Here is a 19,331-nt window from a genome sequence, read left to right on the forward strand (position 1 = left end):
GCTGGAACACACAGCTCTCTTAATCCGCCTCTGGTAATGAGGTCATTTCACAATATAATTTTCTACCTTCTTTTTTTTTTCATTTTAGCAAATTAAAATTTGGCTCTTGCCAGTTACAGGAACACGACTTTGTGATGGATCTCTACCTTTAATAAGACATTTTCATCACAAAACTATAAATTATTAAATATAATCTGATGAAAGGATATATTTCCGTACAAGAATCTTTGATCCTTTAGATGTTCAGTAGTGTTTCTGCAGCTAAGATCAGAGGCCTTCAGTGAGGTGGGAGTGCAGGGAGAGGAGGTGGTAAGGCAATAATGGAACAGACAGATATGTTGTTGAGAGCTATGCCCTGCCAAAACCAACTTTGATCGTGCTTTGAAACCATCTGATCGCAGGAGCAGCCTGTCTGGCCTTAAGTGGAGGTGACAGTGTGTCTAGGAGACACGTTACAAGTCAGAGGAAATTGGAGATAAACAGATAAAAGAATGCAATCTCTGCTGGAAGTAGCAAGGCACAGGGGGCAGGAAATAAACCTGTATTTAAGCTGATTACCCGAGCAGAGTCCCAGCCCCTTTCAGCAGCTCTGTACAGCCCGGCCTCACCACTACCAACGTTGTTAATTAGAGATTTGCTAAGGGGAAAAAAGGCAGCCTTGTCAGACTTGCAGGAGTGTTAGTGATGGCTGGCTGGAGGGGGACATGCAGGGCTCTTAATTGGGTCTGTATGCTGTATCGGTGGCTGGCTGGAGCGCTGGTGATGATTGCTGTGAGCAGGTGGCCGTGGTGGCAGCTCCATGCAGGCCGTCCCAGGCCAGCCTGTCTGTTCTTGTCAGGACCTGGAACACTGAGCAGACAGCTCCTGAGCCCCGCGCTCATTACGCCAAGTTGCCCACCCTGTTGCCTAGCAACGCCCTCACAGCCCCTCCACAACACTTCCTCCCTGGTCCCACAATGTAACCCGCAGTCGTGGAGGACTATTTCCACACAGTGCAGCTATGGGAAAAAAGATGAATGCACTGCTACCTCTCTGTGATCCTCTTTAAATACAACATGTAGTTTATTAATCCAGCTCTAATGCATCATCTTTTCCTTTTTTTCTTCAAAATCTGAAAAACTCAACAGCAATGTCTCTTTCCAGAAATTATGACCTGGTTACTCAGGATAATTTTAACCTTGTTATGAGCCGTTTCATGCAGGAACTACTTTCTTTCTACTGAACTGCACCCCACACTGTATCACCATGCTAGCTAGCTCAGTGTTGTATCTAACTCTACACTTCATTTAAGGAGGACACCGATAATGTTTGCATCCTGTGCTGTAAACACGGGCCTGTTAATTATCTTGAGTAACTGAGTGATGATTTTCTTTGAGCACCAGTAGCAAAGTTATCTAGTTCCAAGAGAAGGCAGACATCTTGACAGCCAGTACCTACAGAAATCGGCACGTCACACCAAAATAATCTAGATAGATTAATAGCACAACAGGTAAGACCAAAAATATGTATTTTTAATTCTGGGGTGAACTATTCCTTTAATCTACAGAACTACCCTGATTCACCAGTCTCTCTCTCTAAAAGCGTGTTTTTATGAAACTATGTTTACCTTTATTACATTAGCTGCAGCGACTGAAAAAATTACATTGAGGACTTAATCAGAAATTCAGCATCCACTTTTTTTTAGGCAATGTGTGTGTCTAGATTTTAATCAGGCAATGTCTCAGACATGCCACAGCTGGTCATACATGACATTTGTGATTATGATCTGCCTACTAACAGTACTTCAAAAACTTGAATGCACAAATGCAGACATGTGAAAGCTTTCACACACACACGCAGGAATAGTTAAGATCTTGGAAGCATTCTTGCTAAAATATGCTGCTGACTTTTTCTGGCAGTAATCTCCATTTGCACCAGAGTGTAGGAAAAGTGGGAGGGGGGGCAACTTCATGCAAATACTGCTTGTGTGACTTCAAGTGCAATTCAGCAACTGGACCAGCAACTGCTGAGAGTAGACTTGTCACGATACCAGAATTGTTAACTTACACAAAGCAGAATTATTTTTTATTCTTTAATTACAGTAGCAACTGATACAGAAAATCGTTGAACACTGTCACTTATTATTGAACACTTGTACACTTGGGGGAACTCTATGTCATGGAATTTCTATTAAAAAAAGCAGGTAAAGTCCCTTTAATCAGAGTTGGGCATGCCACCTCCCCCAGCCCTCACTGTTGAGTAGGAGTCTGTGAACTGCAGTCATTTTCAAATATATAGTGATCAAGATTCATCATTCACAGGCATTAACACTATTTTTTGGTAACTCTTTACTTAGTATTTTTATATTTTGCTGTTTTTGAGCTTTAGAAGCTCCACTGGATTGCAACAGCAGGGCTACATCTCAGACACTTCCCCGCAGACACACAGACACCAATGAGCAACCTCACTGCAGCCTCTCCAAGCTGCTAGCATGAGCTCGGCTAGCCACAACACAGATACAACACAGAAACTTTTTCAAAAAGGGCCACAAATGTACTTCTAGTAACTTGTAGTGTCAAAGCTCCAACACACTCTGTTTCCAGCACTCCTTTTTGTGTTCAGTGTTTCCCTGTGGACACAGAGAGCCTGACAGCAGCTGCCTGGTTGGTTAGCTCTGACTGTTAGCTAAGCAACTCTTTCTGGTTACTGTCGTAGTCACACCCCCTACGGTGGTTGTCCGGTGCACCCCCAGCCCACCCTCCTCCTCAATATCTTGCCCTCTTTTTACATTGTCCAAAATTATGCAGTGGGTGGAGTGAGGCTCAGACCTTGAGGTGCACCCACAACTTAAAACACAGGGTATTGAAAAAATATTAAAATACTCATTCTTTTCTTAGCTGAGAGGCAATGCAGCAATCAAGAAATCAGTGTTCACCTGTATTCTTTTATTCTTTTTCCAAATAGTCCTGTTGCCAGTGTGAGACTTCTTGGCAAAACAAGAATCTTATAAATTTCTGAGTGAACAACTGCCTGAGGGAAACTTTACAGGGAAAACTCTTTGCATAGGGGCAGAACACTTTCAATGCAATATTTTTGCTCTCTTTGCCAAATGTCATCAGTTCATTGGGGAAATCTATGTCCCGAGAGGACCTAGCATTTCTTTTGCTGCGGTTAGATTACTTTGGACAGTAGTCAGCCAAAGTTTCATGATTCAATGGAATTTTGATGAATGCTACAAATGAAGTGTAAAAGAATCAATCATGTCAGGGTTTGACTGGACAGACTTTGGAGAAGGGCATGTGGAACAGTGCCTGAGCTGGAAAATGACAGGAAACAGTGGAATGACATCAGTTATGGCACAGTGCAAGGCCTGTTTAATGAAATGGAGAAATCAATGGGCTTCTATAAGGTCTTTTAAAACATGAAGCACACCTCGAGACTCCAGTTGTGAATTAAAAAAAGGACATATTTCATGCAACCACAGAAGAAATTGGAGCAGAGCTGGACTCCAATCAAAACCAACATCACCCCCTAATATGCAGTGACTAATCTGGCAGTAATAGATGTTATTTTCACTTCTCTCTTCTCAAAGGGTTATGGCTTGAAACTAAAACGAAACTAACTTCTTTTGTGCGATGCCTCTGATCTGTATTATTCAAGCTGATTTAATCCAGTCATACGTCCACTGAATGACACAGAGTCCCCGCAGTCCTGTCAGTGTTTTTGAGTGCAGGCTGCCCGGTGTTGAAAAAGGTCAATATTAAATCATAGTCCCACCCTGAAGGCTCTCTCTATAACACAACAATCCACTCCAGGACTTGTCCACATTCTGTGGTGCCGCTCCAGTTACTGAAGCCATACAGAGGGGAAAACTCTCAGCCCTCGACCCACTTCACCGTGCCAAGAAGCCCACAGCATGCGAAAAGCTGAAAACCCAAAGGGCGATCATTTGTCACGGGCAGTTCGCACGTCTGGAATGTCTCAGTTTGTGCACTCAGAATATCAGACAAGATGGGTGGTGCTCCTAGAGATCAGCACTGCTCTCATGTCGGCCGATCAAAGTGAGCAGGACTGGCGCTACAATGTTCACACGCAGCTGTGTCTTCCCTGGGGTTGCACTTGGGCTGCGGGTGCTAGACCTCACTGTGGAAGTGCCTGTAAATAAATGGTTTTGTCACTGTGTTCACACATTCCTCCAACCAATGGGCCTGCTCTGCCCTTAGGCCTCATTAGCATAGGCTGCCATCCTCACAGCTGATTGCTGACATCACCTCATTACATGCACATGGACTTCACAGAGGGAATAAAATGATACATGCAACATAATGCCATTGTTTAGGTGACATACAAAGGGCCATAGTTATCTACTTAAGTACACATTTCAGAATCTTTGAAATCATTTTTAAAGGAGCAGTTCAACATTCTCACTCAATGCCAAGTTGCTGAACTTGACAGGCTAAACGTACTCCAAGCTGACAGGACGCAACACACAAGACTCTAGCAAGACCAGGGAGGACACAGTCAAAGTTGATGGACAATGTTTCCAAGATGTCAAACTTTTTGTGCAACCCTGTCTTATATCATGATAATAAATAACCTTGAATCCTTGATTTCCTTAACCATGGCCCAAGCTATGACCCTATGGCTATGGTTTGGTTAATGAGAGTGAGGACATCAGGAAAAATGGCAGGAGTGCAGTACCTGTACTATAGTCTTTCCACAAGGAATGTGAGGAATGCCCAAACCTCTGTAGTCAATATTTGCTTTAGATGAAATGATAAGAGCAGCTCAGTCTCACCAACTACAACTGGGATGCCAGCCACAAGTTTGAGCCCAAAGGAACACATTCCAACCTGCAACTTAAAAAGCCAAATGTTTGACTTGCATTTCTTTTAGAACATGACAAATAGTCCCACACAGACAATTATCGATTATACTGTTGCCAATAGGCACCAATTTATGATTTTGCCTGTGCACATCGAAATTTATAGTTGGTGAATACGACTGAGGTGATGATGGTTGCTGTGATGTCGGCTACGGCCATCTGTCAAATACAAACACAAACAAAATGTCAAAAATAATGTCAAAATTCTAACAACACAGATCATATTCAATAGCAATATCGGTCAAAATAATCAGACTTAGATATTCTTTCAAAATCTTTCAGCCAAAAAAAATTTATATCATGATAATGGCAATATTATAACTTGTTGACTGAAGTCACATCATTACAAACAGCAACAACAAGCAGGACTGAAAGCAAAAGTAACATTGCTACCAGCTCTACAGCGAAGGAGTGAGTTCTAAAAAGGGGAGCAACTTCAATATAACAGAAGTGGTCCAGATAAGATGTACCATAAACAGTCCTAAAAACATGTAAAACATGCATTGCATCCCTATGAGCAGAATCAACTGATTGAGTACAAGGACTGCCAAAACTCCCATGAGGAGAGCTCAACAGTTATTGTGAGTTCTGAACCAAAAATATTTTTCAGTATTCTGTCACATTGTCAAGAATATCGTTATCATAGATTACCCTGAAATATCTAATCTATGCTGTGCCATGATCATGCAGTCAGTCTATGGAAGTAATCTAACCTTGTGTTGTAATTTGACCTCTGTCATTGGCATCAGCACCTGAGACTTCCTTTTGCCCAGTGCTAAACTAAGCCTTCTTTTACAACACCATCATTTTTTACTGTTTTGGGTTGTGGTGAATAGGGTCAGAAGGATTTGTTTATTTTCACCTTTCTCCTTACCATCTTTTAACACGTTTCAGCCAGGCAGTTGGATATTTGAGATTGAAAAGGCTCACTAATAGAGGAAAATTACCCTGCAGGCTTGCTAATAATGAATCATTATGGAAAAAAAAACAACAGCAGAAAAGTAAAATGCAGTGGATTTCCTTCTGGCTGGTCTGACATTACAGGGATGTTTAACTTTGAGTACCAAGGGAGGTGAACTACACAGACCAATACGGCAGGCTCAGAGGAGTGAGAGACTAAACAACAAAGAGAAGGAGAGAGGAAAAGGGAAAATATAATTAATCACACTATAGTCAGTGGGCCTGGTCTGGTGGAGGTGTTCTTGAGTTCTGGGTATGTTTGTGGGTCTTGAGAGAAAGGCCAGTGGAACAGATATGCTGTGTATGGGTGGTCAATTAGTTTACAAATTTCAGCTGTGACAGAGGCATTCTCCTTGGCCCCGGCCCCAAACTCCCTCCTGCCATCCCTGACCAAACCACATCATATCAAGGCCTAAACCTCATGCCGTGATCTGAGGCATTCCCCGGGCTGCGACATAAAGAAGCTCACTCGATTTAGCCCGACCTAAATCAACCGCCTTTTACTGTGGTTACACTGGATTGCCTTACATCCAGGATCTGCCAGCGCTTTTAGCCCCCTTTCAATTTTCCATGCATCTAATGTCCTTCTGAGAACCAGACCTCCACCACTCTGTCACTCTGCTTTTTCACTTCCCTGGGATCACAACATGTTGCACATCCTTTCCAATTTGACTGTGCTCATACCTCCCTGGACCGATCAGTTTAACTAAAAAAGCCAAATAAAAGCCACATTAGCAGACTGAAAACAAATCTGAACATGAGATGAATACGGTTTCTTGTGCTTGTCAAGAATAGGGCACAAAACCAAGAGTGTCTACTGGTACATAAAGTGCTTCAGATAATAAAATGCTGACGGCAACAATGATCAGGTTTTCCAGTTGGACCACAGAGTAATGCTTGGCTTTTACAACAATTGCTTGATGAATGAGGAGAGCATCAGTGGGCACCTAACTATACACTAGGCACGCACGCAAACTCATGCAAGTGTTGATGGACAAAAAACACATGCTGGATCACGCCACACTGCTGTGGTTAATCTGGTGATTAAACTATTATTGATCATCTTCTGCCATGCAGTGACAACATGCCCAACTGGGATTAAGCAGGTGACTGATTTAGTGTGAAAAGTTTTAATGTGCAAAGAACTCAAAACTGGATCATTATTCTAAACATTCGCTAACATGCAGATGATTTCTTTCACTATTAGGCCTGGGCAAGAAAATAACAGTGATGTGTATAGTGTATCGACTCTTCATCAACAGCAATACAAAAACTGCTCAGTAAAATATTAAATAACTTCATTTAAACGCATTAAATGCAAACTATAATGAGAGAACATAACAATATACCCTGGCTCATTAACAGCCTATTGTATTCCTTAAAAATGGAGTGTGCAGACAAACCAGCCAATCATTTAACAGGTGTGTTGTTCAGTTGCACCATCGAAACAGCATGGAAATGAGTACAGACGTAAACATACATAAATTGTAAATGAGTTGTGTCCAGGCTGCCCTACAGTTTTATGTTGACTGAAGTTAAAAAGACAAGTTGAGGTAATTTAGTAATGTTCAAAACAAATAAACTGTTCTAGTTAAATAAACTTATGGTTCACACCGACACATATGACAAACAGATTTGATTTCCCTTCATATTCAAGTGTTCTGAAAATAGTGGAGAGTAGTTTAATTAACTTGGATAAATAAAACCTATACATTTATATTAAGTTAATGAGGAAAGAAGTTGATTCCACTAAACTTTTGTATTATTTTTTACTGTGTTTGGAAATTGTTAATAACAAAAGGACAGCTTACCAGTATGGCAACTTTTTGGCTTTTTTTAAGGGCATTAAGTTGTCTGTTTGTTTGCCTCAATAAATAGTAAATTAAAGGAAAGGCAGTCAAATTCAAAATTTTTTCTCCTGTTCTTTACTTAAAATAGGTCATTAAAATTATTTATAATTATTGAGAAATGAAATGCAATCAGCTATATCATCCAGCTCTACTCACAACAATTATAACATGAAATATAAACATACTACATATCTGTTTCATTGCACTGTATACTGCCTGAAGGGGTGTGAGTGTCTACAGGCATATTCTTAACCACATAATGGATCTGTATCAGTACACATTCACATCCACTTATTCAACACCAAAGTATGCATCCATACTTTTCTGGCTTTCGTGAGAACATGTTGATGCAGAAGATTGTGCTGATTACCATCAACGAACTCCAATATATTTGTCACACTGCGAGTGTGTGCGTGCCACTTTGCATGAATATGTGTGTGTGGGAGTTCAGGACAGGAAACGTAAAGGTTGAGGTGTTTCCTTGGAAACAAAGCCTCCTCCACATCTCTGCATGAGTCCTTTCCTTTCATAGGCGCCTGAGGCTCATGTCCACATCTCACTGTAATGCTTAAGAGGGAACATCCTGGAGGTGCCACGTCCCCCTTTTCCCTTCACCTTCTATAGATTTCTTGACCTGTAGTGCACTTATTTACTCTAGACTCAGCCACTGTAGTTCCCTCCTTTCTGACATAAACCAAAAGTCCCTCTTTCGCCTCCAACTTTTGCAGCCTTAGGCCACATTTAGACACAATCAGGTGATGCAGTAATGAGCTGCAGGACTGTCTGATGACTGGCAAGACTGTGTGAGGTGTGTTTATTTGTACTTAACTGCTGAGAAACAATCAGTTAATAATTTTTTTACTTCTCCGATTCACCAGCCAGACCCAAACATAAAAGCTGGGTACACGAACACTTCTTCTTTTAACTTTAACTCAACTTCACCTTCACTTGGTCTTACTTTTGTTCAGCCTTCTGTCAAACTTGTTTTTGCGTTTGCCTGTCAAAGCTCTTTGTAAACTTAGTTTTTAATTAGGGATGAGAATTTATAAGATTTTATTGATACCAATGCCATTATCACTTTTGCTTATATGTCTGATTCTTTATTGATTTCTGTGTGGAAAGTAGGCCTACACAAGTTTTTTGGTGTCAACTGTTTTATTATGTCTGAGTTTTAACAGTGTCAAAACAGAATAGAAAAAAGTCTGTCTGCCATGGCTCCTTCATGTTGCATGCTCCCAGCAGAGTAGAGCTGCTGTTTGACGTCATTATTTCACAATGCACAACTGTCAGAAAAACATACCAGCATTGATAAAAAAGGACTGGTATGCTTGGAGGCAAACAATGGATTGGTCAATTTGAAACCAATTATCAATTCCTATCCTATTATAAATAAAGTTATTATCATTATCATTATAATAATAATAATAATTATTATTATTATTATTATTATCATTAGTAGTAGTAGTAGTAGTAGTAGTAGTAGCATAGTGCATCACAGTCATGTAAAACATAAAGCTTATAATATTTAACTCTGTCACACACAGGTAAAATTTCAGAGTAAAGTTCTGTCAGGCTGGATGCCTTGCTCTTGAACCAGAGACAAATGACAAACAATGCTGGACATGATCTGGCTTTCCTCAGCAGGGATTCCAACAGAACCAATGATTCCCAGGTGACTCACAGACCCCATCGACTCCACAAACCCTCCACTGCTGTTTTACAATCTTATCTCTCTGGGCCTCACCTTACAATCTGTATCATGATCTTCACTCCCACTCTCCTTCTCCATCTTTCAGCCCTCCTCTCTTTACATGCTCTTACTCTGTTTTAACTGCCATGATTGAAAATTGAGTCATAACTTCCTGAAGGCACTGTTCAAAGGTCACCCCCGCCCCTTCTTTTTCTTTCTCTCTGTGTTCCTCCTCGCCCCCTTTCCTCCTCTCCCTTTTGGGAGGCCCCTCATACAGCACGCCCAGCACTGCATTCCTCAGGCGGTGGGAGCACCTTCAAACGCTGCACAAGCATAGCAGACCACGACTCGGAGGAGCACACGGGGCCACTGAGCCCCGGCCTCAGCTGCCACCAGGCCTCAGCACCAGGCTCGAGCCCTGCCAAGGAGAGCTTTGATTGGGGAGAAATTGCAATGTAGCAGCAACAGAGTCTGTGTGATGACAAGGAAAAAGCAACTGTGGCTCTCAAAGAGCAGAGTGATAACTGTACAGTATTAGCCACCTTCGAGCTGCTGAAACCAGCTCCAAGTAAAACCCTCATGCCACAGTGGGGCCTCTCGTGTCTGTGCTGGGAAGCTGGCAGCTGCGATAGTGGGGCGCAGGCCTCAGAGCACCTTTTCGTCTGACCCCCAAATCCTTAAGGTCTCCAGTACACTGACACACAGCTCTGGTTTCACCCACCCAAGGCTCCCCATGTGCTTGGCTCTTAAAACAATAATGTTCTTGTACATGGTCACATACCACAACACAACATACAGTATGTACAGTAATGTAATGAATAGCCAATTAATCCATTAGTTGACCGACACAAATTTAACGGATTCCAATCTTAACTATTTCCCTCACATGTCACCGTCAGTGCCAGCAAGGACGCGAAGGAAGCAGAGACATCAGAAACATCTCTGCTTGACTTGTTCCACTTCAAATATCATGATTTTTTTTTGTATTTTGGAAAACCGTGCAGGATGCTATATTTTCTGTTTTATTATTTCTAATTTTGATACTGAGGTGATACAATACAGAGACCTACAGTTAAGATAAAAATACAATGAAAACCACAAAACAAGTAACAGGTATATTACTATTAGGGGCCAGTACCTTGCAAACTCCTCCAGAGTGCCTCACAGTGCATATGATATTCTCCCCAACAGCAAAGAAGACATATATTTTTCATATCATGTTGAAATATCAGGGGCCCTTTGTCTAACCATATTTGTAATATTGTGGGGAGTGCAGCATACACAGCAATTCTAAGAATGTACTCGTACCAACACTGGACTGACAGCCACATAAAATGAACAACAGGTATCACAGCTATTTTTAGACTTCAGACATAAAGAAGAGCAAGGTTATATTTACATCAACTAGCTGGGGTTGATGTGGTCTATAAATAATATTATAATGTATCTCATAGGATTTTTCATTTTCATCATCCAGGTGGGACTCAAACTCTTCCTCCCATGATGTTTTACTCTTGATTATTATAATAATGCTAACAAACATTTGTTTACATATATATACACATAACTTATAATCTGTGGTGTTTTGGGGTACTGTGTTGAAAATATTAGCATTTGTTTTAAACCAAGCAGCAATTTTTCAATTCAAGTTTGAATACCGTCTACAGTATTTTGTTGAACCGCTGTCATTAAAAGGGACAAAACAATTTCTTTAATATATAAGCTGTTTATGTTGCGACAAGTTTTAAACTCATTGTTATGATATAAATTTGTCACTAATGTACTGGATGGTTTAATTACATTTCAAATTTAAATAATTCAGACATGGTATGGCACAGTACTGTGCAATGATTTTGGCAGAAATAATTGTGCTATAAAACCTAAATATTATCACTTACCTGTTTGTAACATAGCTCAGAGAAGTGTTAACAGAAATACTTGATATCAAACTTTTATCAGGGACATGAGGGCATCTTCTTTTCAGCTCACATTACCTGCCCTGTTCTGAGGGCTCCTGGATCTTCAGTGACAGCACTGTGTTCCTCTGGAAAGCTGCTGCATCTCACCTGAAATACAGACAACATACAGTATTTTCACAAAGTGAAAATACAGGCACAAATATCAAGAGAGTATAGTTCACAGATCAGCTGAAAAAAGGACTGTTCTCCAATAACAAATTAGTGCACAGAGGATCAGCCAACAAACATCCACATATATATTATAATCTCATGGTCACACAGAGCTTTTTCCTCATGAAGAAAGATTTGACCCTGACGTGATTTGAACACGCAACCTTCTGATCTGGAGTCAGACGCGCTACCGTTGCGCCACAGAGTCTTAGTTGAACTGTTGAACAAAGACTCATGGTGGCAAATCAGTTGAACACACCAATAGAAGGCATCTGGTTTAGTAAAGGAACCTACATCCTATAGCAGTTCTGTTTTCGTGTGTGTGTGTGTGTCTGCGTGTGTGCGTGTGTGCGTGTGTGTGTGTGTGTGTGTGTGAACACAGACAGGTATGTCTCTCCTTTTGGCCAGGCTCCATTGTTAGTCTCCAGTCGTGCCTGCGTGCTGTGATTATCAATGCACACATCTGGATGGACTTAGTCAAGGAATCCTATAAAGAACCTAATGGGCTCTGCTAACATTTTTTGAAGACTGATTAAGAGCCGTTTCAGATCTTGTTCACATCAATGAGTTCCATCTGTGATCTATTTAAGTTTTCACTGAATTTGTTATCTACGTTACTTGCTCCCTTTCGGTGTAATGGAGGTTTGGGGGGGGGGTTTAAGGGAGACTTGCATGCCTTTTAGGTAATGTAAAGACCGCTGAATATTTGCTTATGGGGCAGGTCAGATACTTGAATAAACATAGGGGGCTGCTCCATCACTGTCAAACTGAGCATACATGGAAATTGCAGGTGTTTCTTTAGCATGAAAATGACTGCAGCTCTCCTTAACATATATGCAAATAGTTTAAAACTCAGGTTAAAAAAGTAGTATACTTTAGTGCATTAGAAATATAATTTAAGGACACAAATATCATTCCAGATATACTTGTAGTTTCTGCATAAATCAAAGTAGCATACTTTTAAAGAACATTTGTCATTAAGTTCAACTTCTATGTACTGAAAAGAAATATACTAATTATGCAATACTTTAAGTATTAATTCACTGTACTTAAAAGAAGTGCATTGTATTGTAAAATGTACATTGGTGAACTTTTAAAAAGTTTACAAAATTACTAATTTGATTCCAAAATTACTCATTTTAATGTTACCTATATTTGCAACTTAGTTTACCTTTCAAATACACAAAGGATGCTTCATTAAAGTGTACTTTAATTTCACTATTAGAAAAACGTAATTTTATGCTGTACTTCAGTGTGCTGTGAAAAAGTTGCACAAGATAAACTTTCATTTCAATTGATAATAAAACATGTATGTTGGTACACACACAGCCATATACCTCAAGAGTACTACATATACTTTAAGTTGTTCCACTTTAGCACATAAAAGTATACTAAAAAAGATGTAAATTGTGCTTTTCAACAATTTAATTACAACTAAAATATACTCACTACAAAACCAGTTGTCCCAAAACATCAGATGTCAAGTTAATCATTAATACACAACTATACTGATGATCAGTCTAGCCTGACTGAAAGTGCACTCTACTATGATCAAATTAAACATGTTTTTTTTCCACCAGGGTAATTCCTATCATAAACCTGCTTTTCCAACAAATCTATTGTCATTGCATGTGTGCAAACAAATCTCACTTTAAATCTTGCTAATCATAAAGTAAAAACCCTTTTTGGAGTCAGGCCAGCATGGCAGGCAAATTTACACCTTGCATATTAGCTCAGTTACACCCAGCATTCAGTCTGGTAAAGTAGCAAGCAGGCCCAGCTTTTAAGGCCTATTTGCCTTTCAATAGTTTGACCCTAATGTTTTATGAGGGAGACTAACACCATGAACTACATTTGTTACAAATTAGGCTTCCTAGTGCCGTAAAGTTGACACCTGCCACTTCAAACCTTTCTTTGGAAGAGAGGACGGCTATTGATAACCGACCAGAGGAGAAATCGTTGTATTTAATACACGTTAATTAGCTAAGCTAGCTAACTCACGTCCACCTGGTCAAACTGACAACAGGTAACGTATTAAACGATTGCAGTGTAGCTTGTTAACTTCTTTGTATTGAGCTACTTACCTGACACACATTGGCAGATCTGTTTTTCTCACTGTCTGAAAAACACATTTTGTTAAAATAATTATCAAACTGTAATTTTCGAAAGGGCAAGGAAGCTGTTATTGTTGTTGAACACAAGATGTCGCCAGACTCAAAATTCCGCCACTATTGGTGCTGCATTTAGGTGTCTCCGGTAGTGTCGTATTTCTGCGTTTAAAGGCATCGATATGTGATTGTGGTTCTCTTTTAATAAACCAACTGCGATTAATAACAAAATAAACGGCGGAACGTATGATTAATATCCTTTTAAAAAATTGTAAAGCCATTTCTCTCCAATTACCTTTCTGGCAACAGGTTCTTAAAATTTTAGGGCCTTCTAATAGTAAATGAATGAGTGGGAGACCTTGTCATTAATGCCTTTTCCAGAACCACAGTTATTAATTGAGTTACTGCAGCTAATTAAAGTCTGCTCTGACCATATTTATATAAGATGTATCTATGTGTTCTTCCATATCATTATTATTAATACTACTAGTAGTAGTGGTGTTTTTATTGTTGTCATTGTTGTTAATAATAATAATAATAATAATAATAATAATAACATCGTTGGTAGTGATGGTGGTGTGGTCGATCCATAGCCTAGGTATTCTTAAAAATATATGGCCTTTTTCAACTTTTGCAATTTTGCATTTGACTCTCCAAATAATTAGATTATTATTCCCAAAAACCGTTTTGTTGTCCTACATTTGGAGACCAAACTTTATATTTTAATATGCTGTAATTGGAGTCGGAATACTTTGATCATCCCAGTTAATCTACAAGAGAAAGAAAGATGTTCTGTGGTTTCAATGTTTGAATTACAAAAAATACAAAGTTAAATCTTTGACGTAAAATGTCATTATTCGTATACTTTTGACACTCTTACTTGGTATACAGTTCTTTCCCGAGACCGGAGTCGTGAAATTTCCCGCAGCACATAAAGTTACACTAAACCCGGATATGACCTCATAACCACACGACCAAAACTTTAGCCAGTAGCTGTAGTTGTAGCACAACAGCTAATCTATCAGTATTGAAAATAATAGCTGTGGGGAGCACGTTTCCTTGTCTAGCACCTGTTTCGCCGTTGATATGGAGCTGTAGGCAGAATTTTTACACAGAGGTAATAGTCTTAAACTGAGGTTTACCCTTTCATCTGCGGAAATTATCTGTCATTATGGGCTACCGCTACTTGTTTTTTTTTCGTAGCTAGCAGTATCAATACAATCTGTTGACGTTTTTTTTTTTTTTTTTTTTAATTGACACAGTCTGCACTGCAGTGGAGATTAAACGCGGATATGCTCGTAAATCGATGTAATAAACGCAATGCTATGATGCAATATTAAATACGTTCTTTGCATTTTAGCTGACTACAGAGGAGATGAATTCTTATATTGTTTAATTAAATCTAAATAGGTTGGACGTAAACAGAATGAAATGGCAAAATTTCCCCGTCATAGTCCACACAGTTTGAACTGTCAGACTTGACTTGACTTCTCATTAAGTTATACTTGTCCAATTTAAGTCTGCCCAGTTGTTTAATGTTTATAGTATGTTATCAAATGTAGATACTTCAGTATGTTTGTAATGTGTTCTAGCATAGTCTTTATATTGTGTTTTATACAGCTATTCAGGTGATTTTGCGTTGTATCGGTGTACCAAGGCCTTTTCTGGGGCTATTGCAAATTATTTTGTTACTTGTTGTGGAAGTTTTCTATTAATATATATTTCTCTCTTTCTGTGTTTTCGTATACTACCGTGTATTTACTGTTAACCTGCAATGCCTGGATTGTAGCAGCAATAACTTGCTGCTGTAATAACTTGCTGCTGTAATGCAAGAATCAACCAATTTGGGATCATCTATCTATCTATCTATCTATCTATCTATCTATCTATCTATCTATCTATCTATCTGTCTCAAGGCAGATGCGACTTGTTTACATTGTCAGTCCTATTGCCTTATTTAATCAGCATAACATCTGACATGATATTGTATTCCTGACTGCTGTTCTCATCCTTTCCAGTCCTGAGGAATGGTCTGACTGCAGCAGCACCAGTAAAGATGCACAGCCGTCTGCAGGAGTTGAAGAAGGAAGAGGAGACTCTCCTCAAAATCAAGGTTATGTTACAAGACCAGCTGAACAGGTTGAAGGTGAGTGAGAGAGTTCACACAGTATTAAGTGTATTTGGAGTTTGTATTATCTGTGTTTTATATATATTGAGTTTTCTCTGTGTGTTTCAGTTTGAAGAAGGGGCCTTGAAGTCGATCATTAATGCTCAAACAGAAGAAGGAGCCTCTCAGCGCTCAGCCACAGAAACTGAGGTAAATCACATCAATCCTCAGAGGTCATAATCTGTCATAACAAGACGCTCTCAATAATATGTTTATTCTCACTTAGCATCGTTTGTTGAAATTTTCACTACACTACTGTGCTGTCTTGATGGGGATGTTAAAGTTTGCAGGCCTGCGCAACATCACTGATTACAGTTACATCCACACTACAACAGGTTACTGAGTAATAGCATTTAGACAGGAAATTGTTTAACATGTGTTGTGGTAATGTTATTACTTTAAAACCCCAGTTTACATACAGTCTGACTCAGGTATATATAGCCAAGTAATCATGTTTCTCAAGCAGAAATGTTGCTGAGTTCATTTTAATAATCTGATTATTTTAATGCACATAACTCAGAAACATATGTAGCCTTTTCTCAGAAAGCTTGTTTGAAATCAGGAGGGTCTCTCCTTTCTGCTGAGACACACACACACACACACACACACACACACACACACACACACACACACACACACACACACACACACACTAGCAGACTAGCATTTAAATAAACAAACTGAGGCATGTTCATGTTGATTGCATGTGGTCTCTATCAGCTCTAAACTCAAATTGCTACTGATAACTTTAAAAGCACAACCAGGTATGTTAAAGAGATGTTTTCATATGCTCAGTCAGAAGTTACAAGAGTCATATAAGTGTTTGTTGTTTTCAGAAACCTATTGAAACAATTCACAGAGACATACGACTGCATGGACAAACCAAATGCATAATATTAGATGACTTAAGACCATTTTCCAACATGACTTGTTATTTAAACATTGTAGATTTTAAAAAATTGCATTTCACCTAATCATTGTGTGTCTCCAGATGGATGTTCACTCCCACTCTGACTGGAGCTTTGTTTTGTATCGTCTTCACTGTCATGACATTTTTACAGAATTTGTCCCCTGTGTTCCCACCTTTTAAGATTGAATTTAAAAATGTCCAACAGGTATGCAGTGCTGTATGTTTATTATTTGTTTTCATTGTTCCAGGTTCATATTAACCTTGACGATGAGAGCGAGATAAATCAAACCAAACTGCTACTGAATGCCGCTGTAGATTATGATATGGAGGAGGAGGAGGAGGAGGAAGAGGAAGATGACGAGGAGGAAGACGACGGCGATGATGATGATGAAGGAGATGACCAGGAGCTTGAGTTTGTGCCTGATGAGGATGATGACGATGATTACTGAGATTCTCAGTGTTTCATGGGGCTTCAATATTTGCACCACTGAAGAAGAACCACATGGATGTGTGTTTATTTGTTCACCTGTTTTGTACTGTCACTTAGGAAGTTTAATTTATTTGGATGGAGTGAGTAACAGTTACAGTGTACTGACGTGTGGTGCTAACAGTATCCTCTCCTTTGCCTGATTCAAGGCATGTCATCAGATTTCAAATTCTGTTAGAATTCATGTGTCAAATTTTGTGAGAATTGTCTCACTGAAATGCAGTAAGACAGTGTTATTAGGTGCTTATAGCTTACTAGACATATTGTGCATTTTGAGGATTAGCATTAAAATGTATGGCTGGGCCATATAAGAAAATAGTGTGTATGCATTCTGTAAGAAATGATAATTGTAAGCACAAATAAAATGTTTTGCATAGGGTTCATGTGGCTGATTTTTACAATGTTCTTCTAGTTCTACTCCAACATGCTTCCCAACATACACTGATGTTTTTCATATGTAATGAATTAAGGATGCATGATATTATATTTTTGCCAACATCCAATGTACCAATATTTTCATTTTTGCTGTTGCAGATATAGATGCATTTTTTTCCACATAATTGCAAGGATCATCTAGTCTCTCCTGTAATGGAATTAATTTATTATGCCCACTTTTATTCTGATGCCCTGCTGGCAGAAGCTTTTCAAAATTTCAAAACATCATTAAAAAAAACTGCAGACATATATATTTTATTTTTTTTTTGGTCAATTTCTCTGTCTTCATCACAAATCCATTGTAATGATTGGAATGGCAGCTCTTAAACTGGGTGATTCAGTTTTTAGTGTTGATGGAGTGTGTTTAGGTTCCTCCTTGCTTAACCAATGCTGAGCAGTTATTGCAAACAGCAACTTATCAGGGTTTTGCCCGCCCACCTAACTAAGGTGGGCCACCTTTGCTGAAAATTCTGACAAAAATGCAAATGCTTTTGTTTTTCACATCAATACTGTACCTTTGGGTTGAGTGGAAATTCTGACTTAAATAATGAATTGGTCTCATGTAGCACATCTATTTTGATTGCTAATATGTAATTAAGTTATTACAATAAATATTTGAATAGAAAAGAATTGCAGTTTTTTCATTAGCTTGTGACTCAGTGACTCCAACTCAACACAAAACTTTATTGGCACACATTTTGTTGACTGGGTTTTACTGCTTTGTCTACTTCATATTGATATTTTTAAATTTAATTTTTTAATTTTTGACCCACCTGTTGGTACCTGTTCACTGGTCACACTGGGAACCTCCTTTCATGTCATGCTTGCTTTCACTTTTCTTTTTCCATCCATACATTCTTTGTAACTGCTTATTCCTCAAGGGTCGTGGGGGGCTGGAACCAATCCCAGCTGACATTGGGCGAGAGGCGGGGCACATCCTGGACAAGTCACCAATTCAGAGACAGACAACCACTCATACTTGCATTTACACCTACAGGCAATTTAGAGTCACCAATTAACCTAGCATGCATGTCTTTGGACTGTGGGAAGAAGCCGGAGAACCCACGCAGACATGGAGAGAACATGCAGACTATGCATAGATGAGCCCTGCCCCAGCCAGCTGGGGGATTGAACTCAGGACCTTCTTGCTGTGAGGCAGCAGTGCTAACCACTGCACCACCATGCTGCCCCACTTTTTCTTTTGCTCTATCAAAAAGATGGAGCCAAGGGAGTGAAAGGTCAGTGAAATACTGCACAGTCTGCAACTGAGTGTTTTCTGTTGCTTCCTGTGCCAAAAGAAAAACAGTATCATTCGTTACAATCTTTGTTTTTTATCTTTTTGTTCCATCGAATAAAATTTAAATCCTTATAGATACTTTTGTCCATCAAATAGTGATTTTGTCATTTAAGCACACTGTGTACACTGCACATGCCTCATTCTGCAGCCACTGCCACCTTTGTCTCAAAAACATCTAAGGAAAACCCTGCTTTGTGGGGATAAGTCATAATTAAAGCGTCTTATCAGTCCGTCATATTGGCAGAAATGTTTGTTTCAGACCAATACAGATATTTAATTTTAAAGTCTTTATCGGCCAATACCAATGCCAATACTATACTGCATCCCTTTAATGATTGTTTAGTTATGTATCATTACTCTTTCAGTTTACTTCTCAGATTCTCAATTAAGGTTGGTACCTATGTAAAGTTGTCCTAACCTGACCCAGGCCAATG

General features: G+C 39.3%; 1 protein-coding gene and 1 non-coding gene across 2 annotated transcripts; one reads left to right on the top strand and one right to left on the bottom strand.

The window, feature by feature from the left end:
• Positions 1-11,629: 11,629 nt before the first annotated feature.
• On the bottom strand, positions 11,630-11,701 carry trnaw-cca (transfer RNA tryptophan (anticodon CCA)). Its single transcript has one exon. It is a non-coding gene; the product is annotated as a tRNA-Trp (tRNA).
• Positions 11,702-14,563: 2,862 nt separating this feature from the next.
• On the top strand, positions 14,564-17,544 carry snapc5 (small nuclear RNA activating complex, polypeptide 5). The gene is made up of 4 exons (XM_084734270.1): positions 14,564-14,718; positions 15,620-15,747; positions 15,838-15,918; positions 16,927-17,544. Exons 2-4 carry the CDS (start codon positions 15,658-15,660, stop codon positions 17,125-17,127), a joined length of 372 nt encoding a protein of 123 aa, XP_084590396.1. The 5' UTR covers positions 14,564-14,718; positions 15,620-15,657; the 3' UTR covers positions 17,128-17,544.
• Positions 17,545-19,331: the final 1,787 nt, after the last annotated feature.

Source organism: Lutjanus erythropterus, chromosome 13 (genome assembly GCF_056507025.1).
Source record: "Lutjanus erythropterus isolate fLutEry1 chromosome 13, fLutEry1.hap2, whole genome shotgun sequence".
Classification (NCBI taxonomy): Eukaryota; Metazoa; Chordata; class Actinopteri; order Lutjaniformes; family Lutjanidae; genus Lutjanus; species Lutjanus erythropterus.

What these genes read in the sequence shown, in the direction of transcription:
- snapc5 (XM_084734270.1), top strand. Translation starts at nt 15,658, where the DNA reads ATGCACAGCCGTCTGCAGGAGTTGAAGAAGGAAGAGGAGACTCTCCTC. An exon ending in ACCAGCTGAACAGGTTGAAG is followed by an intron (nt 15,748 to 15,837) that starts GTGAGTGAGAGA and finishes TGTGTGTTTCAG; the next exon opens with TTTGAAGAAGGGGCCTTGAA. An exon ending in GCTCAGCCACAGAAACTGAG is followed by an intron (nt 15,919 to 16,926) that starts GTAAATCACATC and finishes TCATTGTTCCAG; the next exon opens with GTTCATATTAACCTTGACGA.